The 15,843-nt window shown below is 55.2% G+C and overlaps 2 protein-coding genes across 6 annotated transcripts in view; one reads left to right on the forward strand and one right to left on the reverse strand.

Annotated features, from left to right (window-relative positions):
* Nucleotides 1-1,014: 1,014 nt before the first annotated feature.
* On the forward strand, nt 1,015-4,424 carry MOSPD3 (motile sperm domain containing 3). 4 transcript variants are annotated; one of them, XM_040456005.1, is made up of 7 exons: nt 1,015-1,808; nt 2,307-2,371; nt 2,437-2,571; nt 2,808-2,883; nt 3,113-3,342; nt 3,921-4,085; nt 4,185-4,424. In XM_040456005.1, the coding sequence occupies exons 1-7, from the start codon at nt 1,516-1,518 to the stop codon at nt 4,214-4,216; spliced, it is 996 nt and encodes a 331-aa protein (XP_040311939.1). In that variant the 5' UTR covers nt 1,015-1,515; the 3' UTR covers nt 4,217-4,424. The 4 variants fall into 4 exon arrangements, with proteins under 4 accessions (XP_040311939.1, XP_040311942.1, XP_040311941.1 ...); XM_040456008.1 differs by having other exon boundaries at nt 1,030-1,824; XM_040456007.1 differs by having other exon boundaries at nt 1,754-1,824; nt 2,307-2,571.
* Nucleotides 4,425-7,165: 2,741 nt separating this feature from the next.
* Nucleotides 7,166-15,843, reverse strand: part of TFR2 (transferrin receptor 2) — a 15,065-nt gene continuing 6,387 nt past the window's right edge. For both annotated transcript variants that reach the window (XM_040455978.1, XM_040455979.1), the window contains exons 6-19: nt 15,669-15,780; nt 15,440-15,562; nt 14,950-15,066; nt 14,679-14,818; nt 14,174-14,337; nt 13,047-13,166; nt 12,438-12,520; nt 12,294-12,357; nt 12,128-12,195; nt 11,965-12,041; nt 11,799-11,883; nt 11,483-11,710; nt 10,983-11,123; nt 7,166-7,922 (exon numbers count right to left, since the gene is read on the reverse strand). In XM_040455978.1, the coding sequence (XP_040311912.1) occupies nt 7,638-7,922; nt 10,983-11,123; nt 11,483-11,710; nt 11,799-11,883; nt 11,965-12,041; nt 12,128-12,195; nt 12,294-12,357; nt 12,438-12,520; nt 13,047-13,166; nt 14,174-14,337; nt 14,679-14,818; nt 14,950-15,066; nt 15,440-15,562; nt 15,669-15,780 (1,807 nt within the window). In that variant the 3' untranslated portion in view covers nt 7,166-7,637. The remainder of the gene's footprint in view (nt 7,923-10,982; nt 11,124-11,482; nt 11,711-11,798; nt 11,884-11,964; nt 12,042-12,127; nt 12,196-12,293; nt 12,358-12,437; nt 12,521-13,046; nt 13,167-14,173; nt 14,338-14,678; nt 14,819-14,949; nt 15,067-15,439; nt 15,563-15,668; nt 15,781-15,843) is intronic.

The raw sequence follows: 15,843 nt of genomic DNA on the forward strand, positions 1-15,843 counted from the left end.
CCCCCCCCCCCCCCATCTCATATCTGTCTATTGTCTCCTTTGCAAGTGCTTTTCCAGTCTTGGTGACTCCGTGACCAGTTCTAGTACCCTTCTGGTTGGGGGTTTTGCCTTTGCCATCCCCTCTATCCAGAATTCTCTCCACTGATTTCTCATGGCTCATTTCCTAACTTCAATCAGATCTCAGCTCAAAGTTCATCCTAGTCACTTATTCATTTGTTCATTCCAAATGGCAGGCACTGTGGAATGAACCAGAAAACAAAACAAAGTCTCTGCTCTTGTGGGGAGGAGAGCACATTCTACTGGAGCGGAAATACACAATAAAATAAACATGGTGTTGGGGCACCTCGGTGGCTCAGTCAGCATCTGACTCTTGATTTTGGCTCAGGTCATGATCTCACAGTTTGTGGGTTCAGAGTCTGCTTGGGAGTCTATCTCTGCCCCCACCCCATTTGCTCTCGTCCTCAAAAATAAATAAACTTAAAAAAATAAGAATAAGCATGGTGTCAAGTGAAACTATGCTATGAGAAAAACAGCCTAAAAGTATAAAGGGGTTCTACATTTGATGGGGTGCTCAGGGATGGCTTTGGGATAAAATGAACTTTGTTTTTGTTCTACTGCTAACCAATTATGTGGCCTGGGGTGAGATTCTTCACCTTGCTGAGGCCATTTGGTTTGTGAAAGGAGTTCACAAGGTTCAGTGGGATGATGCAAGTGGCAGGGTTGGCAAACCCTACTTCCTTGTGCATATGTGAGTGATTTCTGAGTCCCATGAAGGAAAGGGAAACTCAGGAGAGGAGCCGTGGGCTGACATCCTGATGCTTGCAGGCTGGGTCTGCAGACCCAGCGGGGGTCCTGCAGGACCAGCCAAAAGGGTCCTTGGCTTCCCGCAGGAAGGAAATCAAACAGGAGCCAGCAGTAGGTGAAAGCAGTTTATTGAAGACAGAGAGAGAGATAAGGACTGGGTGTCTGGAAGACTTGGAAAGGAAAAGACCACGAGTCTCATCTTTTCTTGGGGTCTGGAGTTTTCACTGGCGATTGTACTCTGTGCACATGCCTTCTCAGGCATCCAGGAACTGGTCAGAACAAGGATAGGGCCCTTCTTAAGCCACTCGTTCCCTGAGGCCTGGGGTCTTGGCGTGGAGAGATCTAGTGCCAGTGGTCTGGAATAGGCACTTGATGGCCTGCCGGGTCATTCCTTAGATATCGCCTATTGTGCTGGAAGACTCCAAAGATATCATTATCTCTTTGTCCCTTACAAGGAGAACATGGGTTTTTGCATTACGAGGCATGTGTTGAGTGGGGTGGGAATGCGGGGTCCTAGCAAGAATAGAAGCCAGAAAAGAAGCAAAGGAAAAACACGGCTTTTTTCCCTGGGGTTCCTTCAGTTTCCCTGTCTCAGTCCGAGTCCAACTGGAAGCAACCTCCCAACCAGTACTATGGAAAACGGCTATGATTGCTGCAGAGGCTTGTAAGAGAGCCTAGGACTAAAGTAAAGAAAGAGGGCTTCCCTGTGGGATGCTGATTCTAGTGATTTGGAGGTCTCATTGGGGAGGGAGGAACAAAGCCCGAGCTCCAATCAGCCGGGGTCCCCGTCCGGTACCTCTGAGTTCCATCATTCGAGCCGGAGTCGCCCGTCAAGTTTTACGTCACTGGGATCAAACCAATGACGTCTTTAAGTGCACCAATCGGCGCATGCTTACGGCGGAAATGAGGTCGCCCCAGCCAATGACAGGGGCCGTACGGCGGAAGTGTAGAAATGGTCTCTTGGGAAGATGGCAGCCTCAGTCCGGCCACAAGTTGATTGGCAGGTGCGGTGACCAGAGGGTAAGCCTTACAACCCAAGCGGCTGTTTGGAGGCTGAGGCACGAAAGAGCTGCGGACCGAGCTCAGGGAGGGTTCGGAGGCACTTATATAAAGGTCTCCGGAGAGCTAGAGAAAGGGCGGCTCCAGAGGGGGGGGGGTGCGGCAGGCGAGGTCTGGCCGGAGAGCACGGACGCCCGGAAGGGGCGGAGCCTGCGGCGGGGCGGGTGGAGCTTTTGGAGCTCGGGAGCCGGGCCAGGAGACGAGGCCCGGGTTGGGAGCAGCTAGGGGCAGGGTTTATGGGGTGGGCGTGACCATGAGGTGGGGCCTGGGGCGGGGCCTAAAGGGACCCGGGCCGAGCTGGAGAGGGGAAGGGTTTGGGGGGACTGGGCCTGGTCTGGAGGAGCCTCATCTAGCGGGTTTCCGACGCGGCGGCGGCGGCAGCATCAGACCAGGCCCTGTCCCCCGATCTCATTCCGACCCCTTTCTCCTCTCTCGCTCAACAGCTCTAGACTCCAGGCCCTGTCCCCTGGGCTCTGCCTTCGGATGTCCCACCGTACACAGCCTGCATGCGCCGTGGGGCGCCCCAGGACCAGGAGCTGGTGGGCCCGGGGGCTCCTGCGCGGGGGTCCCGGGGCGCCCCTCCTCCCTCGGGACTTGTCCCGGTCCTCGTCTTTCCCCCGGACCTAGTATTCAGGGCGGACCAGCGGAGTGGACCCCGGCAGCTGCTGACCCTCTATAACCCCACGGGAGCTGCGCTTCGCTTCCGAGGTGAATGGATGGGCACCTCATGCTAGGGATCTGGGTCTGGGGGCAGGACACCAGGGGACTGTGTGGGGCTGGAGGAGTGTGATGAGCAGGGTCAGATATCCAACTTTGGCAGACTGGAAGAATCAGGTCCTGTGCTCTGGGGTAGAAGGCAAGAGGGACTCTAGTGTCCCTCCCTGGGCAAGCTTGTGTAGGGTCTCTGAAGCAGTGGTCGGTCTGTGTGTGCATTTATCCCTCAGTCCTGTGCACAGCACCTGCCAAATATACGGTGTTTGACGCAGAAGGATACGTGAAACCTCAATCCTGCATTGACATGTGAGTTGGGATGGTTGAGGGGACTCGTGGGAGCCAGGGTTTGCAGCTACCTTTGTCTGAATTACCGCGCCCATGCCCTAGGGCTCAGACCTGGGTCTCTTCAACCTTTTCCCCCACCTCTGTCAGCATCCCTAAGGGAAAAGCTCCTGGGAAGTGGGCCTGGATCCACTTGGATCACTGCCTGTCATTCACTTCCTCACAACGGGCCTCTCTCCTATTTTGGGACCAGTGTGATTCGCCATGTGGCCCCCATTCCCAGCCACTATGACGTCCAGGACCGCTTCCGCATTGAGCTGTCTGAGGAGGGAGCTGAGGGTCGAGTGGTGGGGCGCAAGGACATCACCTCGATTCTGAGGGCCCCAGCCTACCCTCTTGAGCTTCAGGGACAGCCTGACCCAACGCCCCACCCAGGGCCTCCTTCCTGGACAGCACCACCCACGGCCAGACACTTCCCCGAGAGTGAGTTGGGGGATGGGAATTCTTGAGTTCTTGAGCGTTACCCTGGAGATGTACCCAGTTGGAGTGGAAGGGGTCTTCTGGTTCAGTCTTTTGCTTTTTGGCAGAAGCATTCCTAGGAGTTGAGATTTCATATCAGGTTAGGCAAAACACAGACTTTTGTAGCTTTCCCTGGTTTCTGGCCTCTACTTAGAGGGAAAAGTTCTCCCTTGGCTCTAATTTCAGTACTTCCTATCATGTGCCAGCTTAGTTCAGTTCAATATGAAACCCATACTGAAGCACTATGCTGTACCAAGTTGTGGGCTGCATATGGGAGACAGAGTTCCTTGCCTGACAATCTTGTCCACAGGAGTCAGTAATGAAGGCAGGGTGAAGAGAAAAATATGCTGAGGGACCAGAGGATAGAAGGTTTCTTGTAACTGTGGGGACAGAGGCTCCAGGGAGGAGACGACACTTGCAGTACGCCCCCTGGAAGGCAATAAGAAATAGACACACCTCCCATCTCCAACTTTCATCCTGGAGGACGGTGGGCTGGGCAGGAGGGAGGCTGGAGCTTCTGATGAGCCAAGTTTGTTTCCCAGACCCCCATCCACAACTGGCCACCAGCTCCTTCCTCCTCTTCTTGCTGACGGGCATAGTCTCCGTGGCCTTCCTGCTGCTCCCGCTCCAGGACGAACTTGGCAGCCAGCTGCCCCAAATCCTGCACGTCTCCCTGGGACAGAAGTTGGTGGCGGCCTACATCTTGGGTGAGCACAGTAGTGGCCAGGGGCGTGGGGGCCATGAGGAAGGCTAACAGAGCCCCAAGGCTGCTCATTCGGTCTTGCTCTTCTGTCCTCCTCCTCCAGGCCTCCTCACCATGGTGTTCCTTCGGACCTGAGCTCCCTGCTCAACTTTTACCCACCTCCTGGGGCAGAGATGTGGATGTGTACATGAGACAGCCACTGTGATGCCCCTGCTTTGTTTCAACTCCTACTCCCTCTTCTTCCTGCCCAGCCTCTCTCCCCAACTACCCAGGGATTTGTATTCATTTTCCAAATTGAATAAAATAAATTTTTGAAATTAAACTAAGAAATGTAGGAAACAAGCCCCTTTCTTCCCACTTCATTCCTCCAGTTCCTCCTCCCATCCTCAGGGGACTTGGGGCAGTGAAGGGACCCAGTGAGGGTTCTAGTCCTGGTGCTGCACCGGAAGAAAAACCTGTGTGACCTTGAGCAAGTCATTGAACTTTTCTGAGCTTCTATTTCTACTTCTAAAATGAGGGAATTGGGGAAGTAGACTTTTTAAAGGTCCCCTTTAGCTCTAAAATAGGGTCCTTTCCCTAGGCTGATGTACTTAAACAACAAAGAAACAAACAAATGCTGCCTAATCCCACCTGCTGTAGACATCCAGTTTCAGTCCTTTTTTTTTTTTTTTTTTAAGTTTCACTTATTTATTCTGAGAGCAACAGAGGCAGCACGAATGGGAGAGGGGCAGAAAAAGACGAGGGAGAGAGAGAGAGAATGAGAGTCCCAAGCAGGTTCTGCACTGCCAGTGCAGAGCCCAACATGGGGCTTGATCTCATGAAACTGTGAGATCATGACCTGAGCTGCATGCTTAACTAACCAAACTACCCAGGTGCCCCATCCAGTCTCATGCTCTTGAGCCATCAGAGCCTCTTGCCAGGGTTTCCTAGATGCTTCCCATACCCAGAATCCTTTTCTGCCTTTTTGACCCTTTATCTGCTTTTGTCTCTTCCTTTATGACTTCAACTCCTGTGAGTCAGAAACACCAAGGTCCCTGCCAAGACTGGGGAAAATGGGATTGCCTGACATAACTTCCAACTCAACCAGGCAGGAGAAACTAAGGCACAGGAAAAGAATAGGATCCTCGAAAGGTAGGTGTCCAGCCCTCTCTCAGATGCAGGGCAAGGGAGAAGAAAGGAAGAGGGGCAGCCAGTGACACTGGCAGATCGTTGATTGGGGCAAAAATCAGCAAGACAATGTTAAGACAGACTCCGTCTGTTCTCTGCTTGTTGTCACATCTCTAATCCTCTTGCCTCCTTCTAGAAGGACCTTACTGATGACATACCCCCACTCCCCCAATCCAGGATAATCTCCCTATTAGTTTACTAGGGCTACACAGATGGGGGCGGGGGGGGGCACTTAAACACAAATTAATTTTCTGACAGTTCTAGAGGCTAGATGTTCAAGAGTAAGGTGGCAACAGATTTGATTTCTCTGGAAGCCTCTCTTTGGCTCACAGATTGCCCCCTTCTCACCATGTCTTTACATGGCCTTTCCTCTGTGTGTGCACATGCCTGATGTCTCTCCGTGTCCAATTTTCTTACAAGGACACTGATTGGCTTAGATTAGGTCCACCCTAATGGCTTCATTTGAACTTAATCACATCTTTAAAGGCCGTGTCTCCAAATACAGACTGAGATATTGGGGGTTAGGGCTTCAACATATGAATTTGGGGGGGGGGCACATTTCAGCTCAAAATACTCCCCATCTCAAGATCCTCAACCCAACCACATCCAAAAAGTCCTTTTTGTTGGGCAAGGTAACATTCACAGGTTTCAGGGATTAGCACATGAACATCTCTTTTCCAGATTGCTATTCTGGACAAGGTGAAGGGCTGAGAAACCACTTTGAGAAATTTGTTCTGGACATTATGTCAGAGAAGCAAATAGTCAAGGAGCATCTGACCCTGGTCCAGGCTCCTGAGAACCCACCAAGTCAGGCTCAGGGGGGCGTAAGAGGGGGGAAGTTTCATCCTGGAACCCAGAGCCTGGAGCATCACAAGCTGTACACTAAGAGGCCTTCACTCCCCAGTGTCCTGAGGCGCAGGGTAGGACCTGTCCACATCAAGAGAGGACCGAGTAGCCCAGACACAGGCCCTAGTATTTATGCAGCTGCCCTTGAGTGAGGGCCAGGGCTGCCGCCACCTGAGATGTGATTAAGGGTAAAGTGGTGCAGGCAGCATTTACACTTCCCTGCCCTCCTGCAGCTTCTACCTTGTTGGACAAAGACTGACCAAAGGGGACCCACATGGAGAGGTCCCAGGGTGGGTCAGTCTAACAGGTGTGTGTGTGTGACCCCTGTAGTCTCCCAGGGCCTATTCTCAGGAGGCCCCATGTTTGGGGGCTAATGCTCTGTGGTCACCACCTTGAAATTCTTAATTTGTTTTACCTTTGAATTTATGTTTTGGGTCTACGGCCATGCCACCTTGAACGCGCCCTATCTCGTCTGAATTTATGTTTTTGGAAGGACAGTCTGATGGGACAATGGAGAATGTGTGGGGGTTCTGCCGCCCCTGGTCGTGTTCTTACCTGCCAGCTCCCTGCCCCCACCCAGAGACAACTGGTACCCTCCTTTCCCAGCAGGGGCCTGGCCCCAGGCACAGGTCATGGTCAGGGTCTGGCACGTGCGCCATCCGGACCAAGGTGTGGAGCAGAGCCCCAGTGCCTATGGGGTTCTGCCCCAGGGTATTTCCGTCTGAAGATCCGGACATTAAATAGCAAATTAAAATGCACCATACAGGTTGAAAGACTGTAGGAAAGAAAAAGGTTTGTTCATACCTTTTGAACAAGAGGCCCTGAAAATAATGTATCCATCCCTGGTCTCTGGAGAAGCTACAGAGCCAGCTCTCCACCCACGATGGTCTTTGGAGAAGGGCCCTCCTTATTTCCTTAGGCAGCATCCTTACTTCCTCAGGTAACAGAACAAAGTTTTCCCCATGGAGACAGCATTCCTGTTTGCATCCTCTTTGGCCCCTCTGCCCAACCCTTCCCTGTCTCAAGGGAGGGAGGATTGGGTGGAGTGAGGGTGAGGAAGAAGCATAAAAGTGCTTATAAACAACAGATGCCACCAGGTGGTTTATTAAGGTCCAAACCCCAGCCCCTCCCACCACAGACCACCTGTTGGCTATAGGCTATGGTTCCAGTCATTCTCCCACTAAGAGGACTGGTCATGTCCCAGGACCTAGGAAACCTTCCCGAGTGGTCTCTAGGTGTGGGGGCCCCTTTCCCGAAGGGTAAAGGGCTGTGATGAGGGAGCGGATGCGGCTCTCTGATTAGCTGACAGTAATGCCGACCCATTGTGGAAGTCACTCCTCACCTACTCCTACATTTCAGGGCCAGGGGTGTGGGTGTCTGCGCAGGCATCTCGGCTGGGCCCTCTGCAAGGACGGGAAAGGCTAATGAGAAACCGGTCAGCAGTGAGAGGTGGCACTAGGCACCTCTATCACCTAGAAGTCGCTCAAGCGGGAGAGCAGGAGCTCTCGGCAGGGGCATATGCTCGCCCTGCCCACCGCGGACCTCAGAAGTTGTTATCGATGTTCCAGACGTCCCCGCTAAGTGCGTTGGCTGCCCCCTGCAGCGTCCAGGTAAGCAGGGCCAGCTGGCGTCGGAAGCGGCTCTCCTGGAAGCCCAGGCCGGGAGCCACCCCGGAGGAGGCAGCCCTAGGGTCTCCGGAACCGTGGGAGCGCAACAGTCGCACGTGGTCGAGCAGCGCGTCCAGCGTGTGGTCTCCGTGGCCCAAGAAAATGTGGCGGAATGGGGAGTCGGCCGGCGACACGTACTGAGACAGGAAGTAGAACTCCACCTGCGCCGAGAAGGGGTCGTGTCGGGTGGGGGTTCCGCCTGAGCGCGGGGGGGGGGGCCGGACACGCGTAGCGAACATTGCTGAGCAACTTCTTTAAGTCCCACCTCCCTTTGTCTACCCAATCGGGGGTAGCCATTCTTTGACGTCACCAGCAGCCCGGGTAGGCAGCGTCCTCCTACTGTGTTTTAGATTCTATCCCATTCTATCCCTCTGGCCTCCAAGCCCGCATCTACGCCCTCCCAGTCTTCCGTCTTCACTCATTCACTTACCCAGCTAAAGCCTCAAATAACAGTCTATGGTCCTGCTGCTCCTCACTCTCCTACACCCCAGTCATTCCCCCTCACCGCCGCCAACGTCCACATACCAGCGTCAAAGGTCAAGGGGACAGGCCAGTGCTAATGAAGTGCCTGACTCTGTCCTTCCTCTATGACTCAGATGCTGATCATCTTTCTTGAGATGGCCTCACTCCCTGCCCAGTTCTCCCACCTTTCTTCCAGCCTCTCTGGGTTCCTTCTGCTCCCACATATGGGCAGGCCCAAGGCTGGACCCCCACCCTCTGCTCCTCTCCTTACCTACAATCCGGTGTTCTTCAAGCCTGGCTGCTTACTAGAATCACCATCGCGTGGGTGCCACCCCAACAAAATTGGAATCTCTATGGGTGGTCTCACACGCTCACATCTTTTCAAGCCCTCCATGCCCCTGACTGCAGTCACGACCTCATGGGGATAATTGCCAAGTCTACTTGACAAAAATCATCCACTGAAATCCTGGCCTCCACCCTTCTGGGCCTCCCCACCAGGTAAGGGGCACCTGGACACAGCCTCACACACACGAGCACCAACTTCTTCTAAAACCTGACCCTTGCACCCACAATCCCTCGTGAGTGCCAGGGTCTCCCCAGTGCCAGCCTCTCAGCCCGGAAGGTGTGTTCATGTGAATGGGGTGAGCTCAGACTGCCTGGTTTCTGATTTTGGCTCCACCACTTACTGCGATCTTGGATAAGTTATCATTGTACAGCACTAGCAACCTCACAAGATTTGGGGGGTCCTGTGAGGGAAAATGCAGTAAAGCCCTAGCACATGGCAGCCCTCGAGAAATGGCAGCTGCTATCATTTTTCCCCTCCTCTTCCCTTAACACCCCATCTGTCCATTTTCCTTCCAAATGTCTCCCATCATTCCAGTCCCCTCACCCACAGGTGGTATTTACTGCCACTCTCATCCAGAGCTCAGCCATCACTCCATTCATTCCCTCTGCACCATGGATGGTCTGGCCAAATCCTTCCTAAAACTCTGTTCTGCCCCCACCACCTCCCTGTTCAAACACCTCCCTAATTTCCTTGATGCCCAGACCCTAAAAATTCAAACTTCTTTTCCTGGCATCCAAGGCTCCCTTGATAGGTGATCTCTCTCCCACAGTTTGGTGCTCCTCTCCCCTCTGCTTCTCCACAGACTTCTGTTCAGGTTCTGCTGGTCCCTGCCCTGCTCCCAAGGACAACCAGGCCTATCTCACTGCCATACCCTTACTCTGGATGTCTCTACTCTGAATGTCTTTTGTCTGCACCAACCCACGTTCTGTTTGTTCCTCTAGACGAACCTCACAGTCTAAAGCAGGGGTTAGCAAACTTTTTCTAAAAAAAGCCAGGTGGCAAATATTTTCGGCTCTGCAGGCCATATTGTTTCTGTTGCAAACACTCAACTTTGCCACCATAGCTAGTACAAAAGCAGCCATAGAGAATATGAAAAATCAATGTGCATGGCTGTGTTTCCATAAAACTTTATTTGCAAAACAGGCAGCAGGCCAAGTTTGGCCCACTGGCTATAGTTTACCAACCCCTGGTCTAGAGCAACAGAGTTCCCTGGGTCTGGCCCAGCCATGTTGCTGGTTCTGAAGTTCTGAATCTTTTACTCTCCAGCCCTGAGTCTGAATCATGCCCCTGGCATACAGGTGCCCTTCATTCCCTGGGGGGGGGGGGGGGGGGGGGGGGTGTGGCAACTTGGGGGAGTGGGGTGGGTGAGGGGAGTAGCATCTTTTTGTGTTCCCGGAGTCTGGCACAGCAGGGATTAAAGCAAGATCTGTGAATGAGAATGAACCATGCGTGTCTCAGTGGAAGGGACAAAGGGAAGGGGAGATGGAGAGGTCAGGAAGTAGGGGAATAAGAGAGGAAACTGAAGAGAGAGAAGGATGAGAGGGATCAGGAGAAAAGAGCAAGGATGAAAGAGCCAAGAGGGATGGGTTTGCGAACAGAAACAAGGGGTAAGTGGTGCCAAGGGAAACAGGCAGGGTCACAGGAGGGAAAAACAAATGGAAGACATGTCCCAAAACCAAGGTCCTGCATACACTCCGGGTTCCCTGTCCACACCACACTCAAGGAGGATGGTCCTGCTTAGAATTTTGCCCTGTAGACTTTTTCCCATGCCCACGGCCCCTACTTATCCCATTTCCCGAAATCAAAGCGTTGAGTTCTTGGGAATAAATAAATGGAAGAAAGTGGAGAGGTTGGAACAGGAGACAGAGCGTGAGTTGGGAAGTATTCAAAATGAAGTGGGAGGAATTGGCCAAGGAATCAGATCCTGTAGAACTTTACGTGACACTTCCCCCAGGCAGCTTCTCTGGGTTTCACCTATCTTATTACCAGAGGGAAGAGAGCTCTCCTTGCTCTGAATTTCTTAAGGCTTTGCCCCTCCTGGCCATAAGCTTGTGCCTCTTGTACTGTGGACGATCGTGGACATGCTTTTTCTCTCGAGAGGAGAGGAGAGGAGAGGAGAGGAGAGGAGAGGAGAGGAGAGGGAGGCAGTGAAGGGCTCGGCGCAAGGCAGAGGAGTCCCAGGTCTGCCACGCGTCTGGCCCTCCCTGTCCGTTTCATCACTTTGCGGGGCCTGTCTCAGTGGTCGCTCCAGCCTGGCCGGTCTGTGAGCGCTGTCAATCCAGGACCGGGAGCGCCCGGAAGACAGGGACGGAGCAAAGGCGGAAACGGGAGAGGAGCACAGGGCGAATGGGTCCTCGGAAGGGTGGCTCCAGGCCTTCAGGGAAAGGGAGAGGGCGCGGGGGCGGGGCCTCACCCGCATGATGCGCACGTTGTACATGCGCATCAGCCGTTCATCGCTCTCCTCTGAGCTGTAGATCTCCTTTCGCAGCTTCTCAGCTGCCCGGATGTAGTCCCCCCGCGCCGAGTACACCCACTGGAGGGTCAGCCCGCGGGCCTGAGGATGGAGACGCAGGCTGGGGCCGGACGCAGGGGCCAGGACCCCAGCCTAGGGTGGGGGTCCAGGTGCTGGGGAATGGGGCTGAGACCCTGGGGCTGGCAGGACTAGGCGGTATAGTGGAACAGAACAGTGGGAGAGGGAAGAAGATCTGGGCGGTTGGGAGGGTATGAGTTGGGTCCTAAGGGGTCTAGGGGTCTAGGGGTCTAGGGCAGGAGTAAAAGGACCAGGTTGTCAGAGGGGACTAGACCCTAAGGATTGTGGGGAAGAGGGGCCACACCTCTGGAATGGGCAGCACTTTGGGGGGATATAGCGCCCCCCCACCCCCAGAAGCCAGGAGCAGGGTTGGTATCTTGGACCTTGAGGTCCCCAGAGAACTCGTTGAGGCTGCCGATGTGCTTGAGGACTACATCCCCGTAGCGGCCGAAGTCCAGAGGCAGCAGGTGATCGTGGCTGAGCCTTATGAGGAGTTGCCCAGCGAGCTGGGCCACAGCCTGGGCCACCGCGGGCAGGCGGCCCCGCAGGACCCTGTGTAGGTTCTCGTATGTGTCATCCTTCGTGTGCAGGAACGGGTATGCCTGGCCATCCTGCGGGGACAGGGTGCACGCTGGCACAGGGTCATTGTACAGGCAGGCTGAGGGGATGCTGCTCTGGGACAGGGCCAGGAAGTCTCACCTCCATGAAAGAGAACTCAACGGCAGGGACCCCCGCAAAGGCCGTGAAGGAATAGGCACTGCTGTCCATGGGCAGTGGCTGGATCCTGAGAGTGAGCAGGTTGGAGTGCTCTGTGGGTTTGGCTCCCCCCACAAGATGCCCTCCCTTGCTCCTCACCCCAACTTACACCTCAGCATCCCAGCTGTGATTGTTGAACATCACCTGCTCATAGAGGGTCTGCCCACTGTGGTTAGGAGAGTCCACCTGGAGGCAGGGTAGGGGGCACCGGTCAGGTCAGGCCCTGGCCACCACCAGCTTCCCTTCATCCCCTGCTCCTGGCCAGCTCTTGCCTGCTTCAGGATGTTCTCTATGAGGCTGATCAGAAGGGGGCTGGTCTTGGCCTGGAACTTGTCATCTCCTGCAGAGAGGGAGGAGAAGGGATGCCAGGCTCAAGGCTTGGCCCTGAGGGCAGGGTGGACCAGAGGGAGCCCAGCTGGTCACACTACCCCCACTCACCCAGCACTGCATTGTCCAGGCTCACATAGACTACGGCTTTGAGGTGCAGCACACTGAGGTAGCCCTGTGGGTGAGGGATATGAGGTTTAACCCCCCCCCCACCTCTTCCCACTGCCTGACTCCCTGTCCTGGACCCCACATTACCTCTAGCCACTCTGTGGAGCCCACGCTCCCAAAGTCCCCTCCGTCCCAGCTGATGAAGAGAAGGCTCCTGCGAGGCCGGAAGCCTGGAAGCAGAGTGGGTTGGGAGCATGGGCTCAGCTGAAGACCAAGCAGAGACACCATCATTGTCTTCCTCTGTCCTACTTCCCTGGGGTCTCTCCTTTCCTCCCATCCAGCCCCCAGCCCAGCCCACCTCCCCTGATCTGCCCTGACTCAACTATAACAGTGATGGAGATGGCTTTCGTATGGAGTCTCCTGCTTAATGCTTCACTCAGACCAAGGACTATTATTACAGTTGACTCTTAAACATGGGTTTGAACTGCTTGGGTCCACTTACATGCAGATTTTCAATGGAGCGGAGGGGTCTGCACCCCTAACCCTGGCATTGCTAAAGGGTCAACTCTACTTTCATGTTTAGATGAGGAAATGGAGGTAAAGTGACTTGCCCAGGGCCATGCATCTGGGACATGGAGAAGCCAGGTTTGGCCCAGGTCTGAGTGGCCACTCTCTAGCCTGTGCTCCTGACTGCCTCTCTGCCCTGTCCTGGCTCAGACCACAGCCCCAGCTACCCGGCCCAGGCCTTGACCTTACCATTGCTCACCATGGAGGAAAAGGTTCGCACCAGCTCCAGCAGTATGGCCGTCCCCACAGCAGACTTGGCCGCTCCTGGGCCCCACGCATCCCTCTGCGCCCCAATGACAACATAGTGATCTGCAGGAGGGGAGGTTTGGGGTCTATGTCCTTATACTGGCAGTACCCAGAAAGCATCTGGGAGGGTATGTCACAGGGCCTCATCACCATTTCTTAGGCCTCTCAGTCTCCACTTCCCAGCCCTGCCATCCCTGCTGTCCCTAAAGTGACAGCACCTCTTCTGCTTGGCCCTGCCTGGATGGCCTGCTCCTTCAGCAGGTGCTTGGAGCCATTCTGGATTCCATCACCTCCCTGGTCAGCCATGTCCTGCTGTTTGACAAGTCCTGACAGGTCTTCCTCCTCTACCCCTCTACCCCAACCACCCCCCCACCCCAACCCCGGTTTCTCATCTGAGCTGCCATCACAGGCTTCCCTGTGTCTCTCCTCAGTGTTTGTAGATATCACACTCTTCAGCTCAATAACCCACTTTGATTCGGGGGCGCCTGGCTGACTCAGTCAGTTGAGCATCTGACTTCAGCTCAGATTGTGATCTCATGGTTCATAGGTTCGAGCCTTGCGTCAGGCTCTCTGTTATCAAGGTGGAGCCCGATTCTTCTGTCCCCCTCTCTCTCTGCACCTTCCCCGCTCATGCTCACTCTTTCTCTCTCTCTCTCTCAAAACTAAACATTAAAAATAAAAAAAGAACCCACTTAGATTCCTACTGCTATCTGCATCTAGTTAGGCTCAAAATGTTCGTCTGCCTAACCTGAACTCCTTTTTATGCTATGACATCACCCAAAGCACACTTGCTCACCTCCTGTGCTAGGGAACTCACTACTGTGCTGAACTGCCCATCCTGTCTCTGGACAGATTTGACCATGGGGTCTACTCATTGCCACCCTCCTTGGTCCCAGATCAGCCTCAATTTGCCAGCCTCCCACCCTGCTAACTCCTGCTGCCCCCTCCCCTGGGCACCACCCCTGCCCACTCCCCCAGGGCCTCCTGCTCCAGCCCCATTTCTAGTCCAGGTTCATGAGCAATGGCTCCCCTCCTGCAGGCTGTGGGTGATGCTGGGCAGGCTAGCACACCTGGCTCTGAGCGGCCCTCGATGCAGCCAAAGATGTTGCTGATGGGGGTAGAGGCCCTGTGGTTGTTGACCCCTAGATGCAAGCCTGGCCCAGGGCCCAGGCGATAAGGGGAGACTGGGAGGTGCCCCTGCCATTCCTGGGGGGCCACAGGGCCTTGGAGTTTCCTGGAGAGGGGTGGGGCAGAAAGGGTTGGAAGTGGCAGAGAGGCCCAGGCTATAGAAGAGCCCAGAGCTCCCCCTGCGCTCTTTCCCTCCCACCCTCTGGTTCCAGCTCGACTTCTGCAATGTGCCTCCTGCCTTGGACAGTTGTGCAGGTTAGGTCCTCAAAGGTGCCCAGAGGAAGTGGCTGTGATATCCAGCTGGAGTTCCACTCACTGGATGGCAGGCACTGGCATGAGGCTCTGCCCACCCAGAAGATTCATCTTTTTCTAGTTCACCCCAAAAGACTTTACAAACTAGCTCCCTCTCCCTTCCTCCTCCCCTCTTGGTCCCCACACGCCCCTCACCTCAGCAGGAGGGAGGCAATGTCCGCACTGATGGGCTGGGCTGGGATGTTAGGGAGGCCTGAGGACTGGACTGGAGGGAACTGGGTTTGATTAAAGGAAGGGAAGCCAGGCGTGTAGGGGTCCCCAGTTCCCAGGTGCACCTGTGAGGAAGGGGATGTCCACGCTGAAACTGTGAGCTGGGCTCCCAGGAGTAGCTTACCAGCATCATCCTAGACAAAGAGGTACAGTCTTGGGACCCCAGGAATCCACCGCTGGCTGCCCCCAGACTCACATGTCCATACACAGCCCTGTGGCTGGACAGGCCGAGCTTGTGTGGGTCCTGGGAGAAGTCTGCGGAATCAGGGTATATGAGCACTCCTCGGGCCCCAAAGTCCTGGGCACTGGCCACCTGGGGATGGGACATGGGTAAAAGGCTCCTTCTCCCAGAGAAAACCGATTTATAAGGGCAGGAGAAGGAAGTAAAAGTAAAGTGGCACTGCCTCTGCTCTGCTATTATGAACCCAGAGAGGCTGTGGGCACCCCCCACCACCCTCATCTTCCCACCTTCGCACAGCAAACCTCACCTTGCTCCACATTCTTCCCTGCTTGTTCCCCATCCCAACCTCCTGATTTTGTTCCCCGCCAACACTTTCTTACCCGCTTGGTTCTTTTCCTCTTCTGACAGCCTCCTAGAGGCTTCTCATCTGCTGCTATCCTATCTTCGCTTTCCCCAGCCCTGCGCCCTCCGCCCTCCACTCCATCCCCCGTGCAGGGACCCTCACCTTCTGGGCAAAACTGATCTCCCCCAGGCGCACCAGCAGGAGGCGTCCCGCCGGCTCCACGCCCCGGGCCCGCAGGTCCTGCAGGTCCTCTGGGCGCCCGTAGTGGGCGTACACCAGCTCTCCCTGGGAATGAGAAGGGCTGTGAGGCGCTGTCTCCCCGTCCCTCCTCCGCCACCCGGGAGAGGACGCTCGCTGCCCCAGTCCTGGGGGCGGGACAGGGGGCGCTCACCGTGGCGTTGCCCGTGGCGCTGTAGGGACAGTAGACATCGTGGTCCTCCAGCTGCAGGGGCTCCCCGAGCTTCCCAGCCGCCTCCACCCAATGCAGGGTATTGGGATGAGCCCTGAGGAGCGGAGGTGGTAAGCGCCCCCCGCGCGCCCCCCGCGCGCCCCCCGCGCGCCCCCCC

This window comes from Herpailurus yagouaroundi, unplaced genomic scaffold (assembly GCF_014898765.1).
Source record: "Herpailurus yagouaroundi ecotype Mexico unplaced genomic scaffold, PumYag 216, whole genome shotgun sequence".
NCBI lineage: Eukaryota > Metazoa > Chordata > Mammalia > Carnivora > Felidae > Herpailurus > Herpailurus yagouaroundi.

Excerpts from the sequence above, each read along its gene's own strand:
- MOSPD3 (XM_040456005.1), top strand. The coding sequence starts at position 1,516 with ATGCTGATTCTAGTGATTTGGAGGTCTCATTGGGGAGGGAGGAACAAA. Across the intron at positions 2,372-2,436 it reads CCACCGTACACAGCCTGCAT|GCGCCCCTCCTCCCTCGGGA; the intron begins GCGCCGTGGGGC and ends GGGGGTCCCGGG. Across the intron at positions 2,572-2,807 it reads AGCTGCGCTTCGCTTCCGAG|TCCTGTGCACAGCACCTGCC; the intron begins GTGAATGGATGG and ends TTTATCCCTCAG.